This window comes from Catharus ustulatus, chromosome 5 (genome assembly GCF_009819885.2).
Source record: "Catharus ustulatus isolate bCatUst1 chromosome 5, bCatUst1.pri.v2, whole genome shotgun sequence".
Lineage (NCBI taxonomy): Eukaryota > Metazoa > Chordata > Aves > Passeriformes > Turdidae > Catharus > Catharus ustulatus.
The window spans coordinates 63,763,251-63,790,008 of NC_046225.1; the positions used below are offsets into that span (position 1 = coordinate 63,763,251).

Consider the following 26,758-nt stretch of genomic DNA (forward strand, 5'->3'; position numbering starts at 1 on the left):
ATCCCATTCAATCATGCAGAGCTGAAAGATGCCAGTGCCTCAAAGTAGTCTGCAAATACAGAGGTTTTGCAGGTGGGTTGTCTTCAGCAACTGGATGCTTGGTTTGTAAGAATGATGCTTTTTCTTGTAGTTTATTTTGGGTTGTTTCTACCAAAGGCATTGAAATCTAGGAAACAGAGCACATTTCAGCGCTGTTGAAAGCAAACCAAAGATGAAAAATTAGAATTAAAAACTGACTGGCTTTCAGCAAGCTGATTGTCTTCGTAAATATTTATGATAATGGTTAAGGTCCTTTAGTGCACCACCCTAAATTCTTTTGGCACAGGATTCATAGTATGTTTTTGACCTTTTACTGGGTATTTCTTTTTCAGTCTAATCCAATGCTGGGTTATATAGCTGCATTTTAATTTTTTCTCTGATTAAACTTCTGGCAAAGACTGTATTTAGGTTCTAACTGTGCTACAATTAAGTTTAGAACCACATCTGGAAGTACTACTTAAGCACTTTTATTAATGTTAAGAATGGGATAAGCTTTGCAAGTTGTACTTCAGAGGCATATTTTTATGGAAATTCCTAGACATAAAAAAAGGTTAAGTAAAAATCCAGCTTCAAGTCTGTCATAATGGAAGTAATAGAAAAAGCTTTTTCAAATACAAATAATTCTATATCTGTCTTTTCTGTGCCATGTCAGTCTCCACCTACACATTCATTTGTTCATCTTCATCTTACCTTGTGGAGTATGGTGGGAGGAGTGGAGTTGAGCAGTGAACGTAGTTTATTCATACTAGTATCCTCTCACAGTTGAAGTAATTTTCCTTATAATTTAGACAGTACTCCCTTTCAGATTCAATTACAGTAAAACCATCTTGCTAAAGCAGTAAAGTGATGTATGTCTGAAACTCCAAGTACATGCAGTGCTGTGCAATTTGACAAAGTTCAGTCACAGAACTGAACATCAGTGCTCTTCATGGGATATAGAGAAATTTGTTCATATGTGGGAGAAGATCTAATGTCAAAGAAGACATTCTTCACTCCCTGCTCCTACCCCAGTAATTTAGCTGGTGGAAATGCCTGGGGATGAAATCTTTTTCCATGCTACTCCATCAAATATCTCAATTACTTTTGTCAGTTAATAATGTGACACTGAGGGAAATGTCTGACATCCTGTGACTTCTTATAAGTAGAAAACCCACTTAAGTAGTGAGCTTTTGGAATAAAGCTGGTGAAAATATAAAATGCAGTTTTTCTTTGTCTGGATGCCATCCAGCTTTTTCTTATACCTGAACTAACATGGGTGTGTTCCAGTTTAGGAAGGCTCACAGAAGTTGCTGTCAATACTCAGTGCTAACACTAGAGATTGGTGAGGGGCTTTTTCAGGTTCAAGATTCTTGTTCCCTTTGTTTTGAGACTTGTTTACACTGTTATTTACAGCATGCCTGTTAGAGCCAGGGGGCTTTTTCTAAATGCAGTGCTAGTGCTGTCCTTACTTCACTTTATTCAGAATGTTCTTTAGCTACTTGCAGCCTAGACATTTTTGAAAAGCCTTTTTAAACTTAGAAATATTTGGCATTGGCCAAATACTTTTAATCTGTTCATACCCTTTAGTTTTTGTGTTTAGAAATACATGAATAGTCTATTTACCTTCTTCATTTCATTCTCCTCAGTTTCTTGCCCACGTTACAAAGCTCTGATAATAGTGTCTTATTAGCACTGAGCTGTGTTTTTCATAAAACACTGTAACAGCTCTAAGGTGTTATGCTGAGTGATAATAGTTCAGAGCTTATCACTGTGTGTGCAATGATAAAGTGCCTTCGTGGTTTGCTGCATTTCATTTAGCCTTTTATCATTTAATTAACCATTAAGTCCTGCTGGTTTTGCTTGAATTTTTTGTTGTTGTTTTTTTCCTGAATAACACAGAATCATCAACAGATTTTGGCATCTTGGCATTAGCCCTTTTTTCTTTCATTCGCATATAAATGTATTAAATTATCTAGGTCTTATTTTATATCCGTGTGTGTCTAAATTGGTAATCTTTCCCCTGGGAGAATGAAAGCTGTGTTTTTCTAATCTTCACATTCTGTTTCTTAATCTCTTGCTTTTCCATGTAACCTGCATTCTGATTTGTTTAGAGGACTTACGTGAGAAGCCTGGCTCCATCTTTAGAGATGTAAAAATGAGCTGGATCCACCTGTCCAACCCAGTATATATTTTTTACTCAGTTACGGAAAAAAATGGGTTTGTGTCTTTTTATTTTTGTATCCTCCTTAGTTGGAGGAACTACTTAGCATATAAAGGTATTTATTAAATGTATTAGTTTGTTTAAAATCATATCCTCTTTTTGATTGTATGGGATGTAGTTGAGGTCTTACTGTTGCTTTTCTGTTTGTTTTTTTTTTGCCTCTCTGTTTTTTGTTAGTGTGTCCTAGTCATGTTTATTCAAACAAAAGATTAAGGAAACTACATTTAAAACTCTACACCTAAACCTAAAATTTGTAAGATCATTTGGAAGAAAGCCTATTTACCTTTGCTTGGCTCATTTTGCTGGGCCACCTTGATAAAAATTTTCACCTGTGTCAACTGTCAGATCTTCTCATGGAATAGTTAAAATGGTTACATATTTTTCTAGGTGTGTGCTCAGTGAGCTTGGAGATGTCCCACCACTGGGTAGGACTGAACATACCGTTTTGTTGTGCATATGCTTAGCTTTCCTGACTGTTTTCAGTCACTTCAGGAATACTTCTTGTACTATAAAATGAGAAGGCCAATCCAGAAATCTTGTTTTGTATCTTTTCATCTTGAATCCTTTATTCTCGCCAGCACATGGGTTTTATCCTCCTCCTACTGCATATTCCTGTCACTTTTTTTTTGAGCCCAAATGAATGCAGGATCATATGAAGTGTATACCATACACGTTTCCTCCGTACTCTTAATGTGGGTGTTGCTTAATGCATTAATCTTTTGTTCAGTAGAGTTTCCATGAGCTTTAATATTCACTTGTAAAACCTGTAATTTCTTTTAAACTTGCATATTTTGTAGGAATGCTTCATTGTTGCTTCCTGAGAAAGGGCTTTCAGTTTTCATTTTATCCTGTTCTCATTAGGTTTTCATCTTTTCATTCAAAGTACATAGAAGTCCCCAGCTTGTGCTTATTTAAAATAATTATCTGACTGTCATGGGGCCAGCCTCCAATAACTATGTTAACAAATAAAATCTTAAGCTCAAAAGGTATAAGAAATTGTGATTCTTTAAAATACCTTTTTTTTTTTTTTGCTTTTTTTTTTTCTTTTTGCTTTGTTATTCCCTGTTTGTGGTCTTTGACCTGCTTAATCTGGAATTCAGGTGCTGGAGCTGTGACCTAAGAAGAAAGCTGTGTGCACCTGGCCAGGGGGTGATATCAGCAGGCAAGGGGCTAAAACTCCCTTGAGCTGAGTAAACCCACTGCTGAGAGCTTTAATGTGTTTGTGTTGGTAGGAAAGTAAATCTACAAACACTTTTGTTATTCAGCATGCACTCTATTGATTCTTTCTGCCTGAAATAACTTCAGTAGATTTTTTTGAAGGAAGGCAGTAATTCCTACTGATTAGAGGAGCACTGAGAAAATTGAGGGTGTTCTCTGTGATGGGTGTGTGTGTGTGGCATCTTCCTTTTGTGATTTAAAATTTTAAGCGCTGGTATTTTACAATCTCACTTGGACTAATCCTCTGCTGTGGATTGACTGCCTTTTTGTCAATTTAATGGCTAAATTTCAGAGATAAGGAGCAATAATTGCATCCCAGCAAAGTATTTAACAAAGTGAAATGTTTCCTTTTTAAACATTTCCTATTTCTGATCAAAACCTAACAAAAACAGTAAAAATGTCTGCCTGGGAATGCTAAATTCCCATTTGAGCTTATAGCAACAAAGCTGGAATCTTACTTTATATGGCCAATGTGCCAAGTAATGTGTAAAGTTTCAAAAAGTAAGTAGTTATCTTTAGTTTTCATTAGCCAGTTTGCAACCTCCCTACATAAACACTTGTGTTTAGACATTTTTGTTCTGAGTATTCTGCCTGGAGATGTAAAACATACTTTTTACTAGGAAAACAGAAATTATTCTATAGTCATGTTTGGCCAGTACCATTGAAATCTATCACTTAATAAAAGGCAGTTTTAGCTTAGTCTCCTTCTGAATGCTGTATGACTGTGAAATGCATACCAGTCTTTATGTAATGACCTGGTTTATTGTAATGAGTCTTTTTTAATAATGCTTTCATAAAATGGGTTTTCAAAGATGGCTTTTACCTGTTCAAAGAAAAGCCTGAATATCAAAAATGGATATTTCTGTAGGCCTTAAAAGATTTGTATGCTTTCTGTAATATCATGACATAAATGCAGCAGAGTCAGAATCTGCATCTTACTTTGTAGATGACAAATAAATTTTTTTCAGCTTTTTGGAGTGCAACTGAGAAAATGAAAGTGTGCAGTCTCATTTCAGATCTTAAACCTAAGACTTTATCACACAGAATAAAAAAACCAAAACCACTTAATTTCTTTTAAGAATGCTATATGCTGTCTTAAACTTTTGAGCTTTCTCTTGCCTGCTTTCATTTGAATGACTGCAGTGGTTGTGAGCCTTGAATAACTGATAAACTTCATTGGCTTGGATTAACGCACTTGACACAAAACAGCTAGTGAAGTCTATTTTAATTGTCATAAAATACATATGAAGTGTTGCAAGATGAGTGCTCCTGTGAGTGTTCTGGAAACTTTTATATTCAAGACAGAGTAAAATTTGACATTAAAAAGGCACGAGGTTTTAGCAAAGCTGGAAAATAAAAGCTTCCACTGACAGCATTTCCATTGCAATACTCTTATGTGGGAGGAATACACATCAAGACATTTTCTGACTAATAACATGCTTAAGAACAAGGGTGATAAGTTACAGTCATCACTTCTTATGGTTTTGTTATGGGGGTACATGTACTTCTGTGTAGTTGTTTGTTCAGTGTTGAGCGGTATGGAGAGAATGTGTTAGCCATCCTTGTTCTAAAACACACTTTGACTGTTTTGGACCTTTTACCTTCAGAGACTGACCTATATACCTTATGAAAAAGTAGATTGATAATGGCAGCCATGAAACTGGAATCATTCATGCTTGACCTGTTTAATTGTCCTCTTGGTTATCTTTTAAGCAAAGGAGAAATATTGCTGGTTACAAGAACTGTATATATTAAGATACTCTAAATTTGATCTCGACAACCTGTTCCTCCACCTTTACCCTACAACTACAGAATCAACCCACAGGCATATTTTTAGTTGTCTATCCGTTATTTCTATTCATAGATCACATGTGCAAACATAGAATTGATAACTGGGTGGGAGGGATTGGGCCGTGGGTTGAAAATAGCCTCACAAAAAATAATGTTTCTTTCTCCTGGCAGTCAACTCTGTTATAACAAACATTTCAACAAGTTTACTGCAGTAACACCTTTTTTTTCCTCATTGAAGGAGGTAGTTCACCATAAGGTTGCACATTTTTAATTTTTCTTTTCCCCCCATTTTTGCAAATAGCATTATGTACATGTTAATCTGCAATGTGATTGCAATAAAGTAACTATAACCTGGTGTTGTAAAACATTCCCATTTTGTTTCTTCAGCTTTCTGTTGAAGTACATTTCTTACCTAGTACATTCTCCTGAGTAAGAAGAGCTAAAAGGGGTCAGAGCTGTACCATGCTCTTATGTGTGCCAAGTGGAGCAGGACAGAGGAAGAGACTTTGCCATAGAAGCTGCCAGAGAACTGCCTTTCTTATTAGGGTTTTTATCAAATTGCTTTCTGTAGTTTGTTGTTTTTCTTATGTATATAAATTCCACTTAATTATTTAGCACTGACTTATGAATGGTGCCTCCTATGTTAACCAGAGTATCACTGAAATATTTGGTGTTCTCAACATGTAGACAAACCTGAACAGAAAAAACAAAAGGCATTCCTAAGTCAGCTAGTACTGAAATTTTGATGCAAAAGGGTTTAATGAATTTGAAAGTACAGGAGGAAAAAGAAAAGTACTGCCCTACCCAGCTTGTTTCATTTGAGTGGGGTAGGTAGATGAATATTTTGCTTCTTTCAAACAAGATGCTCTTTCCTGTAACTTCCTGTTTATTGCTAGCAGAGAGCCCCTGAATGATGTTTGCTGGTGTTAATGGTGCCATCTGGAAAACAGGCTTCTGACTTGTTTAGAGTTTAAATTATGTTGGTTATATATCAGGGCAAGAAGATTCAGTAGTTAATTTTGCTGGGATGCTGTTTGCCTGTTTTACAATAATATTTTTACAGCTTTTTGAAAAGACCAAGTACTAAATAAAAATTATTTTTCATTATATGCCTTGTTTAGCCAGACAACATGTTATAATCTGGCATTAGAACTTTTCCAAGTGGAACTTGGCAGACAAAACTGTGGCATGGTGAAGAAGAAATCTTATTTCATGGTTTGCTCTTGTTAAATATATCCATTTTAATGAAAGTGTTGGCTTGTAGCCTGTTCTTCTTTGAAAATGGTCACAGTACCAGGATGTTAAAGAATGCAAGTAACCTTGTTATTCAGGAGATCATGTGGAATGGGGTTTATTTCTTCCTTCCTCCCCTCCTCTGAAGAAGAGCTGATACTGCCTGGCCTCTCAGCTGGCGGGGCTGCTGAGCAGCTTCTGGCACTGCTGCTGCCCCAGTCAGGTAGGGACTGTAACTTGGAGTGAATGCCTGAAAGTCAAGTTTCCTGCATCTGGAAACTGCTTCCCAAGCACATTTTTCATGCTGCTCCTCCCCTCAGGACGTAGCTCCAGAGTGTCCCAGGGTTTTTGTGTGGTAATGTGGTCAATAGTGGTCAGACTTTGGTGCTTAGTGTAGAGTTTGGCTCTATCTTTCTAAGTACAATTTTAGGTTGGTTGGTTAGTGAAGCTGTAACTCTGAGTCAGTGGTCAGTTGTCCATTCTTGCCCAACTTAAAACATACAAGTCGTATTGATTTATCTCTTTAAAATTTTTCCAAACTGATTTATGAGAAGTCATCTCATAAAAGAGTAGCAGTCCTGGCCTTCATCAGCTTTGCTATTAACTAATTCTTTATTCATCAAGTAGCATGCAGCATGAGGTTGTTACAAACACTGGATATCAGATAAAGCTCTCGAGTTTTTCTTTATGATTGACTCACGGAGCAGTATGATGCTTTTGAAAAAACCAATTAAGTCTGTATGTGTTCAGTAGATGTGAAAGAAGAAAAATACAAGGTGAAGTGTGGAGCAAAATGAAAAAAAACCCAAATGTAATCGTTATTGGTTTCTGTTAGCTCCAGAGACTCAGGGACTGAGCTTTCAAATACACTGTTTTAAAGGCTGATTAAATTTTCAAAATCCTAGAAGAGGTTCCAGTGCTAAATAGAGAGATTGACAGATGAAAGACTGAAGTGCTATCAAGAAAAGAATAGTAATAGTACAAAAGCTGATCCATATTATATGTTCTACATATGCTCATATTTATTGTCATGAATATTCTATTGAGAAACTAATTTGGTGGAAGTAAATGAGAAACTGTAAACTGTGGCATCCTGTGGCATGTACCAATTAACAAGAGTAAATATGCTAAAGTACAATACTGAGATGGAGAGTCAGTATTGAAGTTAATTTCCACTGTTCTTGCAAAACCCTTGTGTTGGAATTTTTTAATTACCATCATTTAATTCTTCAACCACATACAACAATGATTTTTAAAGTACTTTAAGCTATTTCGAGTAAACAATTTTATTTATCTAATTTATAGAGGGCATGAAGGAAGAACCCGAAGTGCTCTTTGAAGAACTGCTTGAGAGGGCCAAAGCTGGAGAACCAAAAGCACAAACAGAGGTAATTTTATATGGTTTTTGTCTGGTCTTGTTTGCTCTTAATTCCAAAAATGGCACTACCTGCTGCAGGACTATTATCTCTTCCTCAATTGAACTGTGTCTGCTTAGATGCTAAACTGTTCAAAGAAAGGTGATGCCATATGGCTTCTCTGCCTTGAGAAACCTTTCTCTGCTGCTTCTTTGAGAGTGTGAGTGGCTTCAGGTCCAACTCTTTAACGTGGAAAAGGTACAGAACTGATTTTGGTGGTTTTTTTTTGTTTTTTTTTTTAAAGAGGAATGTGTGGGGCTGTGCAGTTAGGGGCTGTTGAATGCTGTTGGTTCAGCACTACACTGTATACAAAGATACCAAGGCTCTTAGGCTGGCCTCTGAAGGAAACTACCATTGAGATGCTTTAGGGCAGAGGTTGCTTGCTGATGTTTTGCTCATGTACCATTCCTCTGTTGAATTACACATTTTAGAAAAGAAGCCCCTCATTTGTTGAAATTAGCCATGTTTACTTATTGGCAGATAAAATTGAATTAATAGTATTAGTTCTGTCCTGCATTTTTTAGCACTTCAGGTTTTTCCTTAGGTTTTAGAAAAATTGTACCACTTTTCCATTGTCTGGTATAGTGGTCTAGTATAAACATCTTAAAATTGTCTGGAAGGATTTTAATTTGTGTTTAACTTGGTTTGTGTTTTACTTGAGCATTCCTTCCCAAATTCTGCTTTGATGCTAAATAGGAGTGGTTGCAATCTCCTAGATGCTCATTGGTGGTTTGGGTTTTTCCCCAGGGATCACCACTCCTGTTGGAAATAAAAATCAGAGGTGGAGATGGGAAAGTAATTCTTTTAAAGCTGATAAAAAAAACACTGCAGTGCTAACTAAGCTTGTTGCCGTTCCATCTCAAGTTGTTTGAGGGGCAGTCTGACCTTGGAGCTGTAACCTGAGACAGTAACAAATTCCTCACTTTGAAACAGCTGGTAGCTTTGTGGAGGATGAAACATTATCCTTGAGGGAATCGTTGCTGTAAAATCCATCTTTTGGCTCTATTCCTTCTCATGTAAGAAAGCAAAGTCCATAAAATTCTTTCAGGATACAATTTCCAGATACATCTTTAGGTAAGAATACTCAGAAATGCTTACATAATCTAAGTCTGTGATGCATACATATGTATGTAAATGATGGGAGTTTTTCTTCTTTGCTATTAATTCCACTTGCACTCTCTTCCTTAATCTCTTTAACTGTGTACACTTTCTATTCCCACACAATAATAGGATTCTTATCATAAAAAGATACACCATACAGTTTTGCTTCAGTATGCACTCAGGATGAATTGACTGCCTGAAATGGAACCCAAAATACAGTAATTTCTTTTTTGCAGTCACATTTCTTGTTACTTCTGGAGAGAGAATTAGCTTTTACTTTTTAAAACCCGAAAAGAAATTTATTTCTTCTCTGTGGTTGAATGTATACCTTTAGAATCAATTAGAAAAACATGTTTTTATTTCTCATGTTTGTAGGAGTATGAATGGGAAGCTGAGATGCCACTTTTGGCTGTTTGTTAACAATTGCAATGTCAAACACAAGAAATCAGCTGGTTCAATGGCTTGTAGTTATCTTATTACTCTGTGTTTATTCAAAAATAATTCTGCAATAACTATGGAAATAAATGCACTCTGAGTGTCTGTCAACATGTATTACTGTAACTTCATATACTTTTTTTAAATTGAGAAATAACTGTATGGCAGTTACGTAAATGAAACACGCACGGCTGGAATTTTGTAATGGAGAAAAGGCAGTTCTGTTCTTTAACCAGAGGATGTCTGAAAGGGGACTGCTTGAGGTGACCACCTTACTTTGCAAAGCTAGAGATGGGAGCAACCTTTAGAGAAGTACAGTGTGAGGGTCTGTGTTAAACTGTTACCAAATATGACTTTATTTCACACTTCTAGCTCATGGGAAAGAGAAAATCCCAGACTGCCTAAATGACAGATTTGAGGTTAACACTCTTTCCCATCCATTCCTCCTCCTTTGACTGCTACAGGCCAGAGCTTTTCAGCCATTTCCAGGTGGTTTGTTGTAGGAATTTTTCTGTTAAAACCACAGACAAGCCAAAAAGCAATTCAGTCATAAAAACAGGTTATGCTATCATTTTGCCTGTGCAGTAGCCTTTTATGCTGTGACTAGTCCCACGATCTGTTAGTCGGTGTTGCAATACATGTTTCTGTATCCAAGAGGTCCTTAGAAACTTAAGAGCTGCATGATTAAGTGCTGGTAGTCTAGAAGCTTTGCTTGAAATCTCAATGGCTATAAATATAAACATACTTAAGAAACAGCTGTTGTTGTCAGGTGGATGTTATTTGCCATGTAACTTGTTCAAGCAATTCCTTTCTGAAATAAATAGCTGTAAGTACATCTGCAGCTGAGTGATAGATTACCATGCAATTGCTGAAATCTTTTTCTGTCTCATGCACTCTTTTTGGTGTGCACCTCCCATTGAATTCTGGCATGACTTTGTAATCAATGTTTGGATTATCTAGTCCAATTTTATCCTTATATCTGTATGGTTTTGGATAGCTTCACCATATGTGCTATGGATTTAATGCCTACCCAATAATTCTCTGTGTGGAAGTTGTTGAAGCACTCACTTAAGTGTATGAAACCAGTTAAATGCCTGAAGAAATAGCCTTTACTGGAAGAAGAAAGACCTTTCTGATTATATCAGTGCATTTAATCTGTTAAATCTGTTAATTAAGAATAATGTGATTTATTAATCTTTCAACAGTATTTCTTTAGTCACCTTTAGTGGCAGTATCAAATGCTGCAGTGACAAATGAAAGTTTCAGAGAACCTTTCAAACAGAGGGTTTTGTTCCAGCAGGCAATATTGTAGATTTTAAAAGCTATTGAGGTATTGTATTAATTGCTTCTAGAAGGTGGCTGAATTAGCATTAGGGGAAGAGAGAGAAAGTGCAGTGGGCCAAGCAAAAACATTTCCCCTATTCTCAAGGTATGCAGATAGAATGTCTAGTAGTTCTGGTCATTTTCTGCCATTTAACATTTTATTGCTTTGTGTTGTGATAAGCAGAAGTGTTTCACACTATTGCATAAATGTATTTACTAGTATATTTTCATATATATTTTAACTTTTAGAAGCAAGAAAAAATGTGGGGGTTTTTCTTACCTGTAAAACAGTAATATAGACACATGCTTGGTAATTTCTGTAATCCTGAATAGGAAAATTTTTATAAGCTTGCTCACTTGAATTTGCTTGATGCTTAAGCAGTACTAGTTTTATTCCATTCACCAAATAATCACGAGTTTGCTTTCACCTTCAGTGGCTGAGCTGGTATGAGTCAGGGATTGCCCTTCTTGAAGTCTTCTTCCATGTCAAGGCTTTGTCAACAGCTTCATCTGAATTTCTGAATGTCACTGGCACCAGATTATATTATACTTACTTTTTCTGGCTCTGAAATGAAGCTAGCAGTATTGTCTGGTCATTGTTGTAGGAGGAAAAGAATTCAAGTAACCTTTTAACACCATAAGCTTCACCTGATTCTGACAGATGCCTGAACACCGACGGCAACCGATTCACTGACCTGGCCAAATGTGTTGTAATTTCCTCTTGCTTCCAGTTCTTTCAGATCTTTCTAATCAGAAGATCAGCTTACATCTATGTTCTGCAGTGCTAGGAACAAATGTTTTGACCTTTTGTTCAGGGACAAGTTGTCTTAACTGAGTTCCAGGGGGTTGGAGGGAAGAAGAAAGACCTAAAGTAGAGTATATTTCAGTAACTGAAGGAATTTTGTTTCCTATTTATTATAGGTGGGGAAGCACTTCTTGAGATTAGCAGAAGAGGAGGATGAAGAACTTAACAATTGTAGTGCAGTTGACTGGTTCATCCTTGCTGCTAAGCAAGGCCGAAGAGAAGCTGTCAAACACCTGCGTAGATGCCTGGCAGACAGAAGAGGTATGGGTGCTCTGAGGAGTCCTGCTTGCACTTCCACATTGTCTGAAACAATATTGTACTCATTTTAACTCTGAAAAAAGGGGTTAAAGTATGATGGAAATGATCGTGGCAAAATTGTGTGAGTAGTTGCTGACAGACTGTTCTAACAGGTAATTTAAAAAGCATTAATCACCAAGACTGCTTATTAAAGCATTTTTATTAGTTATTTACTTGAATTTCATCATGAAATCCATGCACGTTCTTCTCATCCTCACCTTTCTTGGAAGCTTTTTTTCTTTGACTCTGAAGAGCATATATAACCACACACCAGCTACATACCTGCTGTTGTTTCATTCTTTTGCCCCTCTCCAACCTCTCTTCTAATTGACCTTGTTCACTGTCTTCTCCCACTTTATGATTCTCATCTTCATTCTACTTCCCATGCTTGGAATGGTCTCTTCTTGTCCAGCAACTATCTGAACTCTTAAGAGAGGGGAAAAACCCCAACAAAACAAAAAAGAAAAACAACTTTTATTCAGTTCTTGGTGCCTTTGCATGTCACCTGTGCCTGTCTGCACTGCCTTTTGCCCGATCCACTATGCTTCAGAAGTTGAAGCAAGACATAGTATAATGCATGTCTTGCATATTTTTGAAGTACAGTTTAACCTAAGCAATGTGGTTAGATTTTGATTAGCAATGGACATGGAAGGGCATTTGAGTATTTACTTAGGTGGTCAGAATGTGACTGAAACTTGAGAAGTTTCAGATTAAACTGAGAACAAAAAATTGTGAGCAAATCTATAATTTCTGCATGAGTATGGGATAAGTTTGTAATGTATTTTTTCTTTTCTTGAGGAATAACTTCTGAGAATGAGGAAGAGGTGAAAAAGTTATCATCTGAGACTGACTTGGAGAGAGCTGTGCGAAAAGCTGCCTTGGTCATGTATTGGAAATTAAATCCAAAAAAGAAGAAGCAATTATCAGTTTCTGAACTGCTGGAAAATGTTGGGCAAGTTGACAATGAAGGTTTGTTCATTAACTGATTTATGATATTGATAAAATACAGACTTATGGACACAGTACAGCTAAAGGGCTTTATGAGCAATCAAGAATGAGGTAATAGTAGATGTACAGTCTACATATGATAATGTAATTCTGTCTCAATGACTAACCCTCTTTTATTAACTGCTTTCTGGACCAACACTTGCTGTAGGTTGTGGGTCAGTTTAGCACTTGTTCAAGTGACCATATATTTAAAATATCTTTATTTAGCACTCACTGTCTTTGGAAAAAAAGGTATTTTATAGCTTTGTTATATTTAATTTTTTTCCCTCTAACAGTCATCTAGATGTTTCAATTTACAGATTCAGTCTTCAAGACACTCTGCCACTGCAGCACTAAATGTTAGCTATGGCAGTCTTGTTTCTTTTTCTAATACAGTAACAGGAATATAGAAAACTATATAGCCACTTGTTATCTGTTTCTATGTAAGTTTTTCTTTTCATTACTTCGAGGAAATACCATTCCCCAGATGTTGCAGTTACTGTTTGATCACATTAATTGACTGCTTTGATTTTGCATAAACTTCTGTTATTGAAACAGATGGTGAGAAGCAGCCTGGCCCGGTCCCAAAGTCTGTGCAGAAGCAGAGAAGGATGCTGGAGCGCTTAGTGAACAGTGAATGTGAGTGCATGTTGATACTTTTAGTCTTGGCCAGTGGTTTTAGTTTCTAGTTTGCTTTGGTAAACAATTTCGTGCTGCCAGACTAAGAATGTATAGAAGGTTTGGATTGCAATAAGCTGATAGTGTCAGTTTATTCTGTGTGGAAAACAAATAACTGATCTGCATGTGAACTCACAGAAGACACCACCATTACAGTCAACTACAAAGGGAGTTTGCATGTAATTTGTTATTTTATATTCTTGCCCTTTCAACATTCAAAAGTTTATTCAGCAAAGAAGATTTTCACTTTCAATATTTTTTTTAGTTCTAAATGCAGTAAGGTTTCTGATTACAGTGAGGGAATGAGTTATGCAGATTTAACCAATTGAATGCAGACAGGTCCTTCATTCTATTTGCCTTGCTTCCATTTGCCCTTCCCTTATAATTAATATTTGTCTTTTCATATTTGTTCAACGAATGATTTAGGAAAGATGCACCAAGATACTTCTTTCATTATTTACAACAGCTTAGTTCATGTATTGAGAAGAATTAAACCCCTTAACACACACAGGGTCAGATTTGTAGATCTAAGTGTGTGAATTTTCTAAGGTTTGGAGGGGTGGGGTTTGGAAATGGAAGTTCTTAGTCTGGCATAACTAAGAAATGGTGATGTGCTTTTGGGCTTTTAGGAGGAAAGTCAAAGTGGTTTATATTAAGAAAATGAATTATCAACAATGCAGCATGTAGTTTTTCAAGAAAAATATTTAACATAAGGTTCGATTATTCATTCAGGAAAACCCCAGTTTCTTGAAATGCCCCAAGTCATATTGAATAGTGCATGTGCAATCTAAATCCGTACTTGAAGAGCACTTTCAGATATCACAAAGCATGTTATTTACTAATGCATCTGTGTTAGTAAAGTGTCATACATAGAATAAGGAGTCAAATCTGGAGATCTGCAAGTTTAAATGCCTTGAAAGATTTGATTTACATTTCATCAGGTAAATTTGGCCTTTACCTTCAAGGATTGTGATCATTACACAGGTGAATTGAAAAATAGCATTCCTAAGAAGAGTGGAGTATTTTAGTTTTCATTAGCTTTAACAGAAGTAAAAGAGGAGCAGGAACATGTGCCTGTGTGTAAGTAAGGGATAAAGGGATTTGAGAAACAATATTTTGGAAAGCAAACTTGTGGTCCTATCAAACCTTGTCAGGTGTTTTTGTGACTTGGCTGCCACTTCTGGCAAGCTGGAAACAGTCCTTCAGGGACAAGATTGTTGAGTTTCATTGTCCAGTCATTTCATGATAATGCAGATGTGTTTGGGTTTATTTCAACTGTGTTGCATTGGGGTTCTTTCCATTTTTTTAGGTGAGCTGGCATGTGCTGCTACTGAGTGCATAGCAAGTAATTTTGTTCTGGATTCTTCAGTAATTCAGAAAGTTATCAGAAGAGGAACTGGCAAATATGTTGTTGGGTTTTTTTAAGGCTTAAATTGCAGATAAAGTAGCAGGGCAGTATATGAACTTGTATGTAAGTGTGGGCAGAAATTGATGTGAATATTTTTCTTTTCGTAGGGTGGATGGGGGAACCAGGGGAATTTGTCGTAACCAAATTGAAAAAAATCTATGAATAATAAAGTAGAATCTACAAAATACACTTTTTATATCAATCGAAGAGACATTTGGGTGACAAAATACTAATAACATTTTAAAACGAAAAAATTTCATCAAACACGTAAAGTAGGAGTTAAGCTGCTACCTCTTCTCTAGAGAGCTTTCACCTTTTCATAGAGGAACAAGAAAACTGTTCCTCTCCAGCATTTACTTCTCTGACTCACTGAGTTTCTTCATTTACCTTGCCAGAAGGAGATTATTCTTTCACTGTTAGTACATTGGCAATACTTGGAAGATATTTTTTAAGCCAGATATGTGTTTGCAGATCTCTCATCTGGGTTGTCCTTAATGGAGGTATAAACAGAAAATTAGAGGTGACATTTTCAATGGGCAGTTGTTGCATGCCTGAGAGGGTGCATGTCATTGCAGTGGATAGGCCATCTATACATAGTAAGTTCATAACTCCTTCCTTCTCAGGATGTCTCATGATCCTGTAAAAGTGTTGTTAAGGTATCTTTGTGGGGTTCTAACATGTCTGCTTGTTGATTCTACACATGTAAGACTATCCCAGCACTGTATTTTTTTTTTACAGTAGGACAATAGATTTAGATGACACCTTTCATATTTGGCTTAATCTGAATCCCACCAAGATAGCTAAAGTCTCACAGATTTCTTGATGCAAGTAAAGTTGCCTTAGTATCTGTGAATAATAAGAAAGTTAGAATAATAATAATAATCTGTGAATAATAAGAAAGTTAGCAAAAATAAATCCTTTCTTGTTTCTTGAGAGGCATGCCAGATGGTATTTTGTAGGACATAAGGGTTCATGCATGGAGGAGGGGCAGTGGTAAAAGTCCAAGCCAAAGGCAGCAGCCATATTGTGAGATTAAACCAAAAGACAGATTGTAAGATGCTGATTTTCTGTTGAACTCTAAACACTTTTTTTCCTCTAGTATGTGTCTTGAGACAAATTATTTTGTTCTATAGCTCCAGTATTTTCAGTATCAAATACTGAGCTATTTATATGTTACTTCTATAAATGTAGCATGCTTAAATTTAAAAATTTCTGGGCCCAAACTCATTAACCCTTTGATTTTGAATTTGATGAAGCAGTTATCTGTTTCTTTAAAATCTCAAACTAGTAAGCAGGCCAGCTTTCATATCTTTGCATCAGCTAACTAGTTAAATTTAGTGTGTAGGAGTTATATTACAGATTTTTGTCATTCAATTCTTTCATGTATACAGCAATGTCATTTGCTTTAGTTCATGGGGAAAAATCACTGTTAATTATCTCCTTTACAAAGTGCATCAAGTGTGTTTGCCATAGAAACTAGTTAATCCATGCTAATGTAGTGAACTGGGTGCAAAGAGTTTGAACCAGTGTATAAATCATCTTCTGTCCTACTTTTTCCCTAGAGTTTTCAGTAGTAACCTCATGCCTCCCTTATGCTCACAGGAGTGGATAAGGATCTTCCAGGGAAGAGGGATGAATTTTGTCTCTATGTAAACTGAGCACGGTCTATTTTGTTGCTGGTGGCTGTTTCAGATCACAGTTGATAGAGTTTGGAGAAGGCCCTTTGTATAGCCACATAGCATATTAAATTAATACACTTTAAGTAATCCATATCTAGTCTCATAGATATCATAATTGTGTATTTCCTATAATTATATGTCTGTAACTTCTGAACTCAGAAAAGTGACTGTTAAATGGTGAATCAGGAGTTAGTGTTTCAGTTGATGACATGCAGACAATTCATTACTGCTTCTGTACAAGTCTTTCTTTCCAATGCAGTTGTTGAATGCTTCTTTGAAACAGGTACAATAGTTTATGATTTTAAACTGTGGCCTAATCCAGTAGTCTTTTTTTCCTGTGGAATACTTGCAGATAAGCTACATTCACTCACTCTGTTATCCTACTTAGCAGTATAATAAACTTACCTGCTGATCTGACAAGATGTAGAGTATTATATATGTTGCTGGCACAAGGACATTGTTGTTTTCCGCAGAGATCTCAGGGCAAGTTGCAAGGTAAACCTGTTTTGTCAGTTCAGTTTTTGTAAACTAGACTCTGACAGGAAAGAAAATTATATTCCAATTCATAATCAATACAGTGTTGTGATAATTTACTCTAAATTTTCATTTTGTCTTTTTAGCTAAAAAATTTATTGCTTTGGATGACTTTGTTGAGATTACTAAGAAGTATGCAAAGGGAATCATCCCATCTAACCTGATTATGCAGGAGGAGGAAGATGATGAGTTGGCAGGGAAAAGTCCAGAAGAACTACCCCTACGACTGAAGGTAAAAAGGCAGAATGGAACAGGTTATGTTGAACGGCCTCTTAATCATCACAGAAAAAACAGAAATGACTTGCACTTCTTTCTCAATACTGATGTTTAGTCTGTGTAGATCAATACAAGAATTGCTGTTGCTGTAACTTCTTTTTGGACTTGATCTCATATATGTTTCAAGCTTTGTATATATGACTCACGTATTTAAAAGAAAGTGACAGCAGTTTTCCCTGTAAGAGGACAATCTACCTTCATTACATCTTCAGTGAGGTTTGAAATGTACCTGTCATCACTGCCCTATTTTTATTATAGATGTTGTTATGTGCTTCATATCTTTCCAATATAAACAGGAGCAAGCAGGCGGGAACAATTATCCATAGCATAAAAAGGTTCTGTTATGATGGAATTCAAGAAAGATGAAACTTGATGTTAACTTCTACACTGATACTTCTCTAGACAGTGAAAGGAGAAAGGAAAATTAAGGTGCATGCCTTCAATACTGGCATAAATTTTAGGCGAGGTGGGGGGGGGGTGTATGGGTGCTGACTGAGAGTTTTTGCCATAATTTTGTGGTCCATTGTCATATTGCAGAGGTGGGGAAAAAAAGGGAGAGTGAAAGGTGACTCTTTTCCAATCTTTTGCATAGCTAATTGTCTGAAAGAGATACATTTATGAAGGACAGAGATGCCTTCACAAATAAACAAGCTTTTGCCCAAATCATTGGGGCATGTGTTGTCCCAGTTCATCACAGTGCCACAGGTATTTGCTGGAACATTCTTGACTTTTCTCCTTGAACTAATTAATTTAAAAATTTAAGATCTGAGAAAACATAAACTGTAGTTTTATGGAAGGAGGATTCTAGCAGTGTCTAATGTTTCTATGCAATATCTGAAAGTGTGTTTGAAAAATCCAGTACCTTTTAATTGATCTTTTGTGAAGTGTATGGTTGGTTATAAGGGAGAGTGTTCGATCCAGCAGTTTCTCTATTGTCTGGTGGCTATGTTGGAAAATGCCACGAAAAATAGGTAGAATTTTAAGATCCTCTGCAGTTACTGTTGTGGAGTGAAAAGAATCTGTAAATATGTAGTAATTTAATTTAACATACTGCTGCTGCTTCCAAAACAGCTTTTGATAGCTGCATTTCTAGATGCTTGGGAAGGATCGTTTAAAGATAAAACCACAGCTGTAAAGACTTCCTGTATGTGTATATGAATCATAGTCACTACTTCCTGCAGTGTATATGCATAGAATGTATAGCATAATCCTTGCAGTTACACACTTTACAGTACAGTACTCACAGCTGAAGTAATGACTTAAGGTAGTGCAGGGCTGTAGCCATGTAGTTTATCTTCAGTATGAAGTTAGCAGAGCACAATATTTGACTAGGAAGCCATTTAATTATATGTGTCAAAGGTAATGAAATACATCTTGCCTGAAATCAAAATTGCCTCTGAGCTTCGTCTGACTGAGTTAATCAAAATGGAGCTAATAATCTCAGACACAGTAATCTTGTTTTATTGGCAACATTGTTCTGAAATATAAATCTTTTTATGTTAGCTGAGGTTAGACAACAGGCTGCTACTGCTTCAGCTAAGAATGTCTGTGATCTAAAGATACAAAACTGCTCATTAATAAAATGCTTCTTTCTCTTTTCAGGTTGTAAAATATCCACTTCATGCCATTATGGAAATTAAAGAATACCTTATAGATATTGCATCAAAGGCAGGAATGCATTGGCTGTCTACCATTGTTCCAACACACCATATCAATGCTCTCATCTTTTTCTTCATCATCAGTAATTTGACAATTGATTTTTTTGCCTTTATTATTCCACTAGTCATATTCTATTTGTCCTTCATTTCTATGGTGATTTGCACACTGAAAGTTTTTCAGGACAGTAAGGCTTGGGAAAACTTCCGTGCTTTGACTGACTTACTGCTTCGTTTTGAACCAAACCTAGATGTCGAGCAAGCTGAGGTGAACTTTGGATGGAATCACTTAGAGCCATACATTTATTTTTTACTCTCAGTATTCTTTGTAATTTTCTCCTTCCCTATAGCAAGCAAAGACTGTATACCATGCTCAGAGTTAGCTACTGTCTCAGTTTTCTTCACAGTGACAAGTTACATGAGTTTAAGCACGTGTGCAGAACCTTACACACGAAGGGCATTAATGACTGAGATTGCTGCAGGTTGCTTATCCCTATTGCAGGTATTACCTGGGAATGTTGGCTACTTGAAATTCTTAGGTAAAACCTTCTTTACGGTTCCTGTAGGCCATTTCTTTGTGATCAATGTAAGCATCCCATGCCTTCTGTTTTTGTACTTGTTCTATCTTTTCTTCAGAATGGCCCAACTACGGAATTTTAAAGGCACCTACTGCTACCTGGTCCCATACCTGGTGTGCTTTATGTGGTGTGAGCTCTCTGTGGTCATTCTGCGGGAGTCCTCTGGCATTGGGCTCGTTCGCGCATCCATCGGTTACTTCCTGTTCCTCTTTGCACTCCCAGTGCTGGGTGTAGGCATTGCACTGATGTGTCTTGTCCACCTCATTAAGTGGTTTTTGTCTTTGGAGCTCATGAAAATTATAGTGACCCTGGTTTTGTGTGCTGTTCCTTTGCTCTTTCGATGGTGGACAAAGGTAAACTTCTCTGCAGTTGAAGTGGTTAAATCGCTCACTCGAAGCTCAATTGTGAAACTCATTCTGGTGTGGATTACAGCTGTAGTGCTGTTCTGTTGGTTCTATGTGTATCGGTCTGAAGGAATGAAAGTTTACAACTCCACCCTGACGTGGAATCAGTATGGTTTCCTCTGTGGACCCCGGGCCTGGAAGGAGACTAACATGGCACGCACTCAGATTTTGTGCAGCCACCTGGAAGGACACCGAGTGACGTGGACTGGGCGCTTCAAATATGTGCGCGTGACAGAAATCGACAATAGTGCAGAATCTGCAATAAATATGCTTCCATTTTTTATTGGAGATTGGATGAGATGCCTGTATGGTGAAACCTACCCTCTTTGCGATCCCAAAAATGTTACACTGGAGGAGGAAGAATTGTGTCGTCTGAAGTTTTTGACAAAGCATAAATGCCACATGAAAATGTTTGATCGGTACAAATTTGAAATAACTGTGGGCATGCCTTTCAGTAGCAAAAATGGAAGCAAACCTATAGAGGAGGATGATATAACCAAAGATATTGTGCTGAAGGCAAGCAATGAGTTTAAAAAAGTGTTGCTGAACTTGAGGCAGGGAAGTATAATTGAATTCAGCACAATTCTGGAGGGTCGTCTTGGCAGTAAATGGCCTGTCTTTGAACTGAAAGCAATCACTTGCTTGAATTGCATGTCCAAACTCTTACCTGCTGGGAGACACGTGAAAATAGAGCAGGACTGGAGGAGCACAGTGCATAAAGCCATTAAATTTGCTTTTGATTTTTTCTTCTTCCCATTCCTGTCAGCTGCATAATGTGCTCACATATTGGTTCAGTGGTATTTTCAGTGTCCACTGCATTTACACTACCAAAGGTTTGGCTTCTCAAGTGAAAGAAAAAACCCAACAAAAATCTACCTTGCTGTAGTAATTCTTGAAGAGTGTGCTAACGTAGAGCATTGGTTGAGTTTTGCAAGTGTACACACTGTATCCTGACCTTAAACCCTGTATGACTGAAGTAATATGTAGTACTTTATTATTATAATGAATGCAGGGTATTGCTGCTGACTAATTGCATGAAAACTGTTTTGTCCAAAATGGATATGTTGCCTGTGGTACAACACTAGATGAATTCACTTGCTCAATGTTAAAAGCACTTTACTCTTTTAAATATTCACATTGTGCCCATTTGCATTTTCACAGGTATGGTTTAGAGTAGGTATCTGACAACAGCTTTTGTTGCATTTATTGCTTGTATTTATTTGGTGTTTTCTAGAAAAAGGTGATCTTAGAGTCAGTACCGTCAGTACCTGATGGTGATATTTGCGTACAGCAATCACTGTTTCACTATTTGTCTAGAAAATAGCAACCACTGGGTTTTTTTTGAGAAGGCACAACATTTCACACCCCAGCAAGGTTTTGCAAAGTCCCCAGGCCTCTACTTTGCATTAAACATTGTGTACAAAATTTGCTATTTGTTCTGATTGGTTACACTAAGTAGAGTCCATGCTGGTGTGTGAAATGCAAATACCCAGGCTGGTATTGAGATGGTACCAGTAATGGACAAGCCACAACAACTGAAATTATGCCTAAAAGTCTATAGTGGAAATGGAAATAGAATCTTTGTTTAATCACTTGTATTTTGCAAATAAACATGAAGTACAAACTTGAATTGAATGGATACATTTGTTCATTATGCTTTGACATTGTGACCAATTTGTGTTGTGTTGATAGCAGCTTTTCTGAAAACTACAATTTAGAATGTTTAAAATATTCTGGTGCATACTTGAAGTTGCACTTGATGGTTTTGAAGCCAGCAGTAAAATCTGGTGTGCCAGGTGAAGTTTTTGTAGCTGTGCAGTCTGCACATAGTGCTTTCCCCTGCTTTTGTTGTGACTTTGGTCCTTTTCTGGCCACTATGGCTGCACATCACAGATGCATCCTGCCATTTCCCTGACTCCTCCACTGAGCTGCTTTAGATTCCTCTTTGCCTTTGTGTGTTAGTTATCACCAGGACCAGGGAGAAGGGTTAGCAATGAAAACCTGATAGAGAAGGGGAAACTTCTAGGCACAGTGAGGCAATGGCTGCATGGCAGCCATGAGCACCCTCTTGAGCATTACCCAAGCTGCAGGTGGGAGGGAGGATGCCAAAGGCACCTACAGGTGTGTGCCCAGTGCCCACAGCAGAAGTCCCCACCATCCAAAGCCCCACAGTCATGCTTCAGCCCATCAGAAAATCTATGAAGTAAAATCATATCTTCAGGTTTCTTCTAGCTTTGAAAACTTGCCAACTATCTGTTTCCACTTAGGGAAAAGAAAAGGAATAAGATAGCAAGTAAATGCAAGTTTTGACCGCTTCCCTTACCCAGGCCCATTTTGTCCAGAGCCAAACTTAGGCCTTTCTCCTTTTGTTAGAACTTCCATAGGCTTTTTTTTTTTTCTGGCTCCGAAATCTAAGCAGAGAAGATTTTAATTGTTTAAACTTTTTCCCTTACATACACACAGTTATGAAACTTCTATTCATGTGTTTGTCAGGAGGGAAAAAAGGCAACAGTCTTGGGATTCAGAACTAATGTTAAAAATTCTCCTTTTAGCTTTTACTCTTTGTATGGATGTCAAGTTAGTGACTTACTGTGGTGCATTTTGAAGGAGTTGTTGCATGTCCTGAAAATTAAAAAGCAACTCAAGTCAAATGTGGGAAGTTTGGCAAAGGAAGGAGAGTACTTGATTTCTTTGGAATGAGTTGCTTTTTAAGAGACAAAAGGCTTAATCATGGTACCTCAGTTCCCATCTATATCATAATATCAACTCTGAAACTTGTATTTCAGCCTTTTTTGCAGAAGTTGTTAGAGAATATAGGCATATTACTGTAACTAAATTTGCAAACTTAGAATTATTAGCTAAAAATCTCTGGTTCCTCAGAGGGGAAGAGCTCCTTCAAAAATACTCATATCAAAATCGGTCAAAGTTAAACAATTACCCTTTATGTATTTACATGAAGAGGAAAAAAAACCCGAAGCCAAACTCTGACTTAGCTACATCTTAGGAAAAATAATTCATGTGCTCTGTAGTGATGGATTGATGGGGTACTTGAATTTGTCAAGTGCCTCTTTTCAGCACAGGTGGGAAATTTTGCACAGTAGCACATTGAAGGTCATTTTCCATATGGTTTTAGTTCTTCAGTGCAACTACAAGGGACAGAGGAAGCAAATTTTACTTCGAGACCTTTAAATAATGCCCTTTAATGCTAGTTCCCAAGTGTTTCTCCTTGATACTTTTAAATTTTTATGGAAAAAGATTATACATTAATGGTAGCACGATGGATAGGTACTCCATTATCTTGTCGGTCTACTGTTCAGTCTTCTGAAACCTTTACCAAATAAATCTTTCAATTCTGAAGTGTATCTTTGCTGACAAGCACAAAATTGCTATCAAGGTGTTTTTGCAAAGGGTGCCTCTATTTACTTTGCACCTTGCAAGCAAACAGAGCACAAAATAATTGTTCCATTTCAGCTACAGCTGTGTGTTCAAACCAGTCCATCTTCTAGGCTGGAGAGCCACAGAATCTGGCAGCTGTGTTAATTATTCAATTATTCCTACTTTTATTATTTTCTTACTCAGTTTTCAATATATCATGAATTATAAACAAACCCAGGTGCCCTTTTCCAGGCTGGTAATTCAGTTTTTTGAATTAGTATTAATTAACAGAAGAGGAGGAGGATGGGTTGTATTGACAATTCTAAATTAGATTCAGCTGTTCCTCTGTAAGTTCAGCTTTAGCATTTAGAATATACAGAATTTAGAAAAAATGTTCATTTGAATTTCATCTTCAATGTAACATGAGAACTGCTTGTTCTCCAAGCTGATACATTCTTCCATAAGCACAGAAAAACAACACAACACATATAGAAATTCTGAGTAACTTAAGAGCCCACTCTGTCATGACTAACAGCATCTTTCAGGAGGCAAGAATGCAGAGTTTTGCCCTGTTCTCTCAGAGGAAAAACAAATGGAGATCTGTGGGAATTTAATATGTGGTTTTATTTCCTAGAATAAATGGATCTTTTAAATGCCATAAAATAGCAGTCATTAATTAGAAATTTTTTGCAATTTTTTTGTAACACAAGGTGATGAGAATGCTGCCCAGAGATGCTGTGGCTGCCCCATCCTTGGAGGTGTTCAAGGCCAGGCTGGATGGGCAATCTGGTCTGGTGGAAGGTGCCCTCTCCATGGCAGGGGGGTTGACAGTCCCATCCAACCCAAACCATTCTGTGTTTCTGTGTTACCCTTGGGGTAGTGTAGTGCTTTCTTATATTCTTCCTGTGTGCTGCTTGTCTGTCTTCTGGGTTCTCTATTTCCATTGGAAAAGGCAAAAGAAGTTTCCAGGTAGTGAGTACATTTTCAATACTTTGCAAACCCATTGCAGCCTCTCAGGGTAAGGCTCACATCCAGTAACAGCTGAAGGAGGTTGAAAGAAGCTGCGCTCCAACCTCAGCTTCACAGCTGCAATTGTTTGAAGAGCAGATGGATGTGAAGGAAAACCAACAACTATGTCATTGAGTTAGAAATATATTAATCCATGCAGCAAAAAAAGGTGCAATTTGCCAGCTTGTAAGGAGATAACATACCTCCTCTGGCACCCACATACAAGCAAGTGTTGCGTGCAAATAGGATTCCTGGAAACCAAACACCAAATCACAGCGCTGTTCATATGCATTAAGATGGTTCATTTATTTTCATATTATTACTCAAAAGCTTTAATTACCTTTTACTCTAGAAAAAAAAAAATCATTAGCATCCTGCAGTTCCTCTTATAAATCATAGCCTGATATGGAAAAGATGAGAGTCACCTTCCCCTTAAGGATGGATGTTAAGCACTGAGAAAACTTGTGTTTTCCTCCCCTCTAACTAAGCTTGAACTTAGCAGAATAGGAACATAGAAACGCTGTTTATAGCCTTCCTTTAAAAAATAGTTTATGTGAGTATGGAAGAAAATTGGATATGTATCTGCCCACTGACAGCTACATGAAGCAGCTTCTGTAAGATTGCAGCTTCACAACACTAATTTCGACATTTTCATCTGACAAAAATTTTCATTTAACTCTGTGCAACAAGTGATGATTTTTACTGCACATCGTGATTTGAATGCTATGTTATTCCCACTCCTCAAAGCCCCATCTTCACCTGTCAGGAGATGAAATAGTATCCAAAGTGAGTATTTCTCTCACCTCTGGGGGGAGTTTTTCACAGGTATCTTGCTTGCACTGACAGTTTTTGTCTGTGTGCTTGCCCCAATGCATATGCTATAACAATTCTGAGAGAAGTACTGCGTTCTTAGATGTTTAAATACCTTAGATATCTAAGTTAGGCCTGTAAGTAAGGTTAAGTTATAACTATAAACTTAAACTAAATTGTTAAACATAAGTTATAAACTAAGCTAAGTGTTGCCAAGCGTCCTGTTAAATTGCTAAATTCAACTTAGAAAATGTAAGTTAGGTGAACTACTGTTAAGCATTACTGCTCTGCTAGATTGTTAAGGTTAAGATATACATTAAGTTACAAATTAAGCCGGATATAAGTTAAGTGGTTTTCCTATGTTAAATTTCTAGTCTTAAGGCGTAAGTTGAGTTAAAGTACTGTTGAGTGTTGTCAAGCTTTTAAGCCGTGTTTCTTTTCATCCTTGCCTGTGCTTGTCACACATAGACACACACACACCCCTAGATAGTTCTCAGTTTATTTTTGTTTTGATTGCCTGGATTTTGTTTGGTTTTGTTGATGCTTGCTTTCCCTTGTTGTGCCTTAGCTGTCCTGTAAGTAGTAGAGTGAATCTTGCCCATGAACTTGTCATGCTTGGTTGCTTAATATTAAATCTGGTATTTGCTAATACTCTTGCTAGTGATTTTTTAAGCAATCTCAAACACTCTCATTTATAACACTACCGCCTGGAGGTATTAAGTGCTCCTGTGTGCAGAATGTTAGGGTTAGCATGGGCCATTTCTGCTCCCAGGCAGTGCTGGGGTCTCAGTCCTGGAAAATATTTTTTATTGCAACTTTTGATCTAATCATGTTGTCTTTTTTAATGTGCCAGGATCTTCCTGACCTACCTTTAGATAACAATGCATCTAGATAACAATGTTGGGGTTTTTTCAAGGGCCATTTGGAGAGGCTTGAGTTTCCCCAGCTCAGCTTGTTCTACATACAGTGTAGATGGAATCTTAATGTAGGATATTCTGCAGTGCCTGAGGTTAGCCAGTGGGATTGCTCCCTTTGTTACTTATCTGTATTGTTTGGGCAGTGGGAAAGCTGTAGACTTGTGACATAAGAAGCATTGTGCCTGTAAAGCCACTTGAGTCATGGCCAGCACAGGTTTGGAAGCTAGGAAGGGTGTGGCTGAAAGACTTTGGCTGCCCCCACATATCTCGACAGCATCAGGGTACATTGAGCACAGTGCCAACCAAACCATATACCTTTGTGGGTCAGATGTGCCAGGCTATCAGATCCACACAGTCCAATGGATCCCATTGTTCCTTTCCTCTACCTGGCTAGAGGCAGGGCCCCTCTAATCCTGGTCATGGTAATCATTCAGCTCTTCCTGTGAATATGACCTGGAGGACCCTTCAAGAGGATTGTTCATATCATCATTCCTGTACCACCTGGAGTCTTGCCCATGCGAGCCCAGAGCAGCATTTACCCTACATGACCTTCTTACAGTAGTAATTTCTCTTTTAAATTCACATACCCAGG

At 37.3% G+C, this 26,758-nt stretch overlaps 1 protein-coding gene across 5 annotated transcripts in view; it reads left to right on the top strand.

Moving 5' to 3' along the window:
* The window catches only part of WFS1 (wolframin ER transmembrane glycoprotein), a 32,543-nt gene extending 10,857 nt beyond the window's left edge, over positions 1-21,686 (top strand). For all 5 annotated transcript variants that reach the window (XM_033060489.2, XM_033060491.1, XM_033060492.1 and 2 more), the window contains exons 3-8: positions 7,787-7,869; positions 11,677-11,821; positions 12,656-12,826; positions 13,403-13,483; positions 17,230-17,375; positions 19,022-21,686. In XM_033060489.2, the coding sequence (XP_032916380.1) occupies positions 7,787-7,869; positions 11,677-11,821; positions 12,656-12,826; positions 13,403-13,483; positions 17,230-17,375; positions 19,022-20,830 (2,435 nt within the window). In that variant the 3' untranslated portion in view covers positions 20,831-21,686. The remainder of the gene's footprint in view (positions 1-7,786; positions 7,870-11,676; positions 11,822-12,655; positions 12,827-13,402; positions 13,484-17,229; positions 17,376-19,021) is intronic.
* Positions 21,687-26,758: the final 5,072 nt, after the last annotated feature.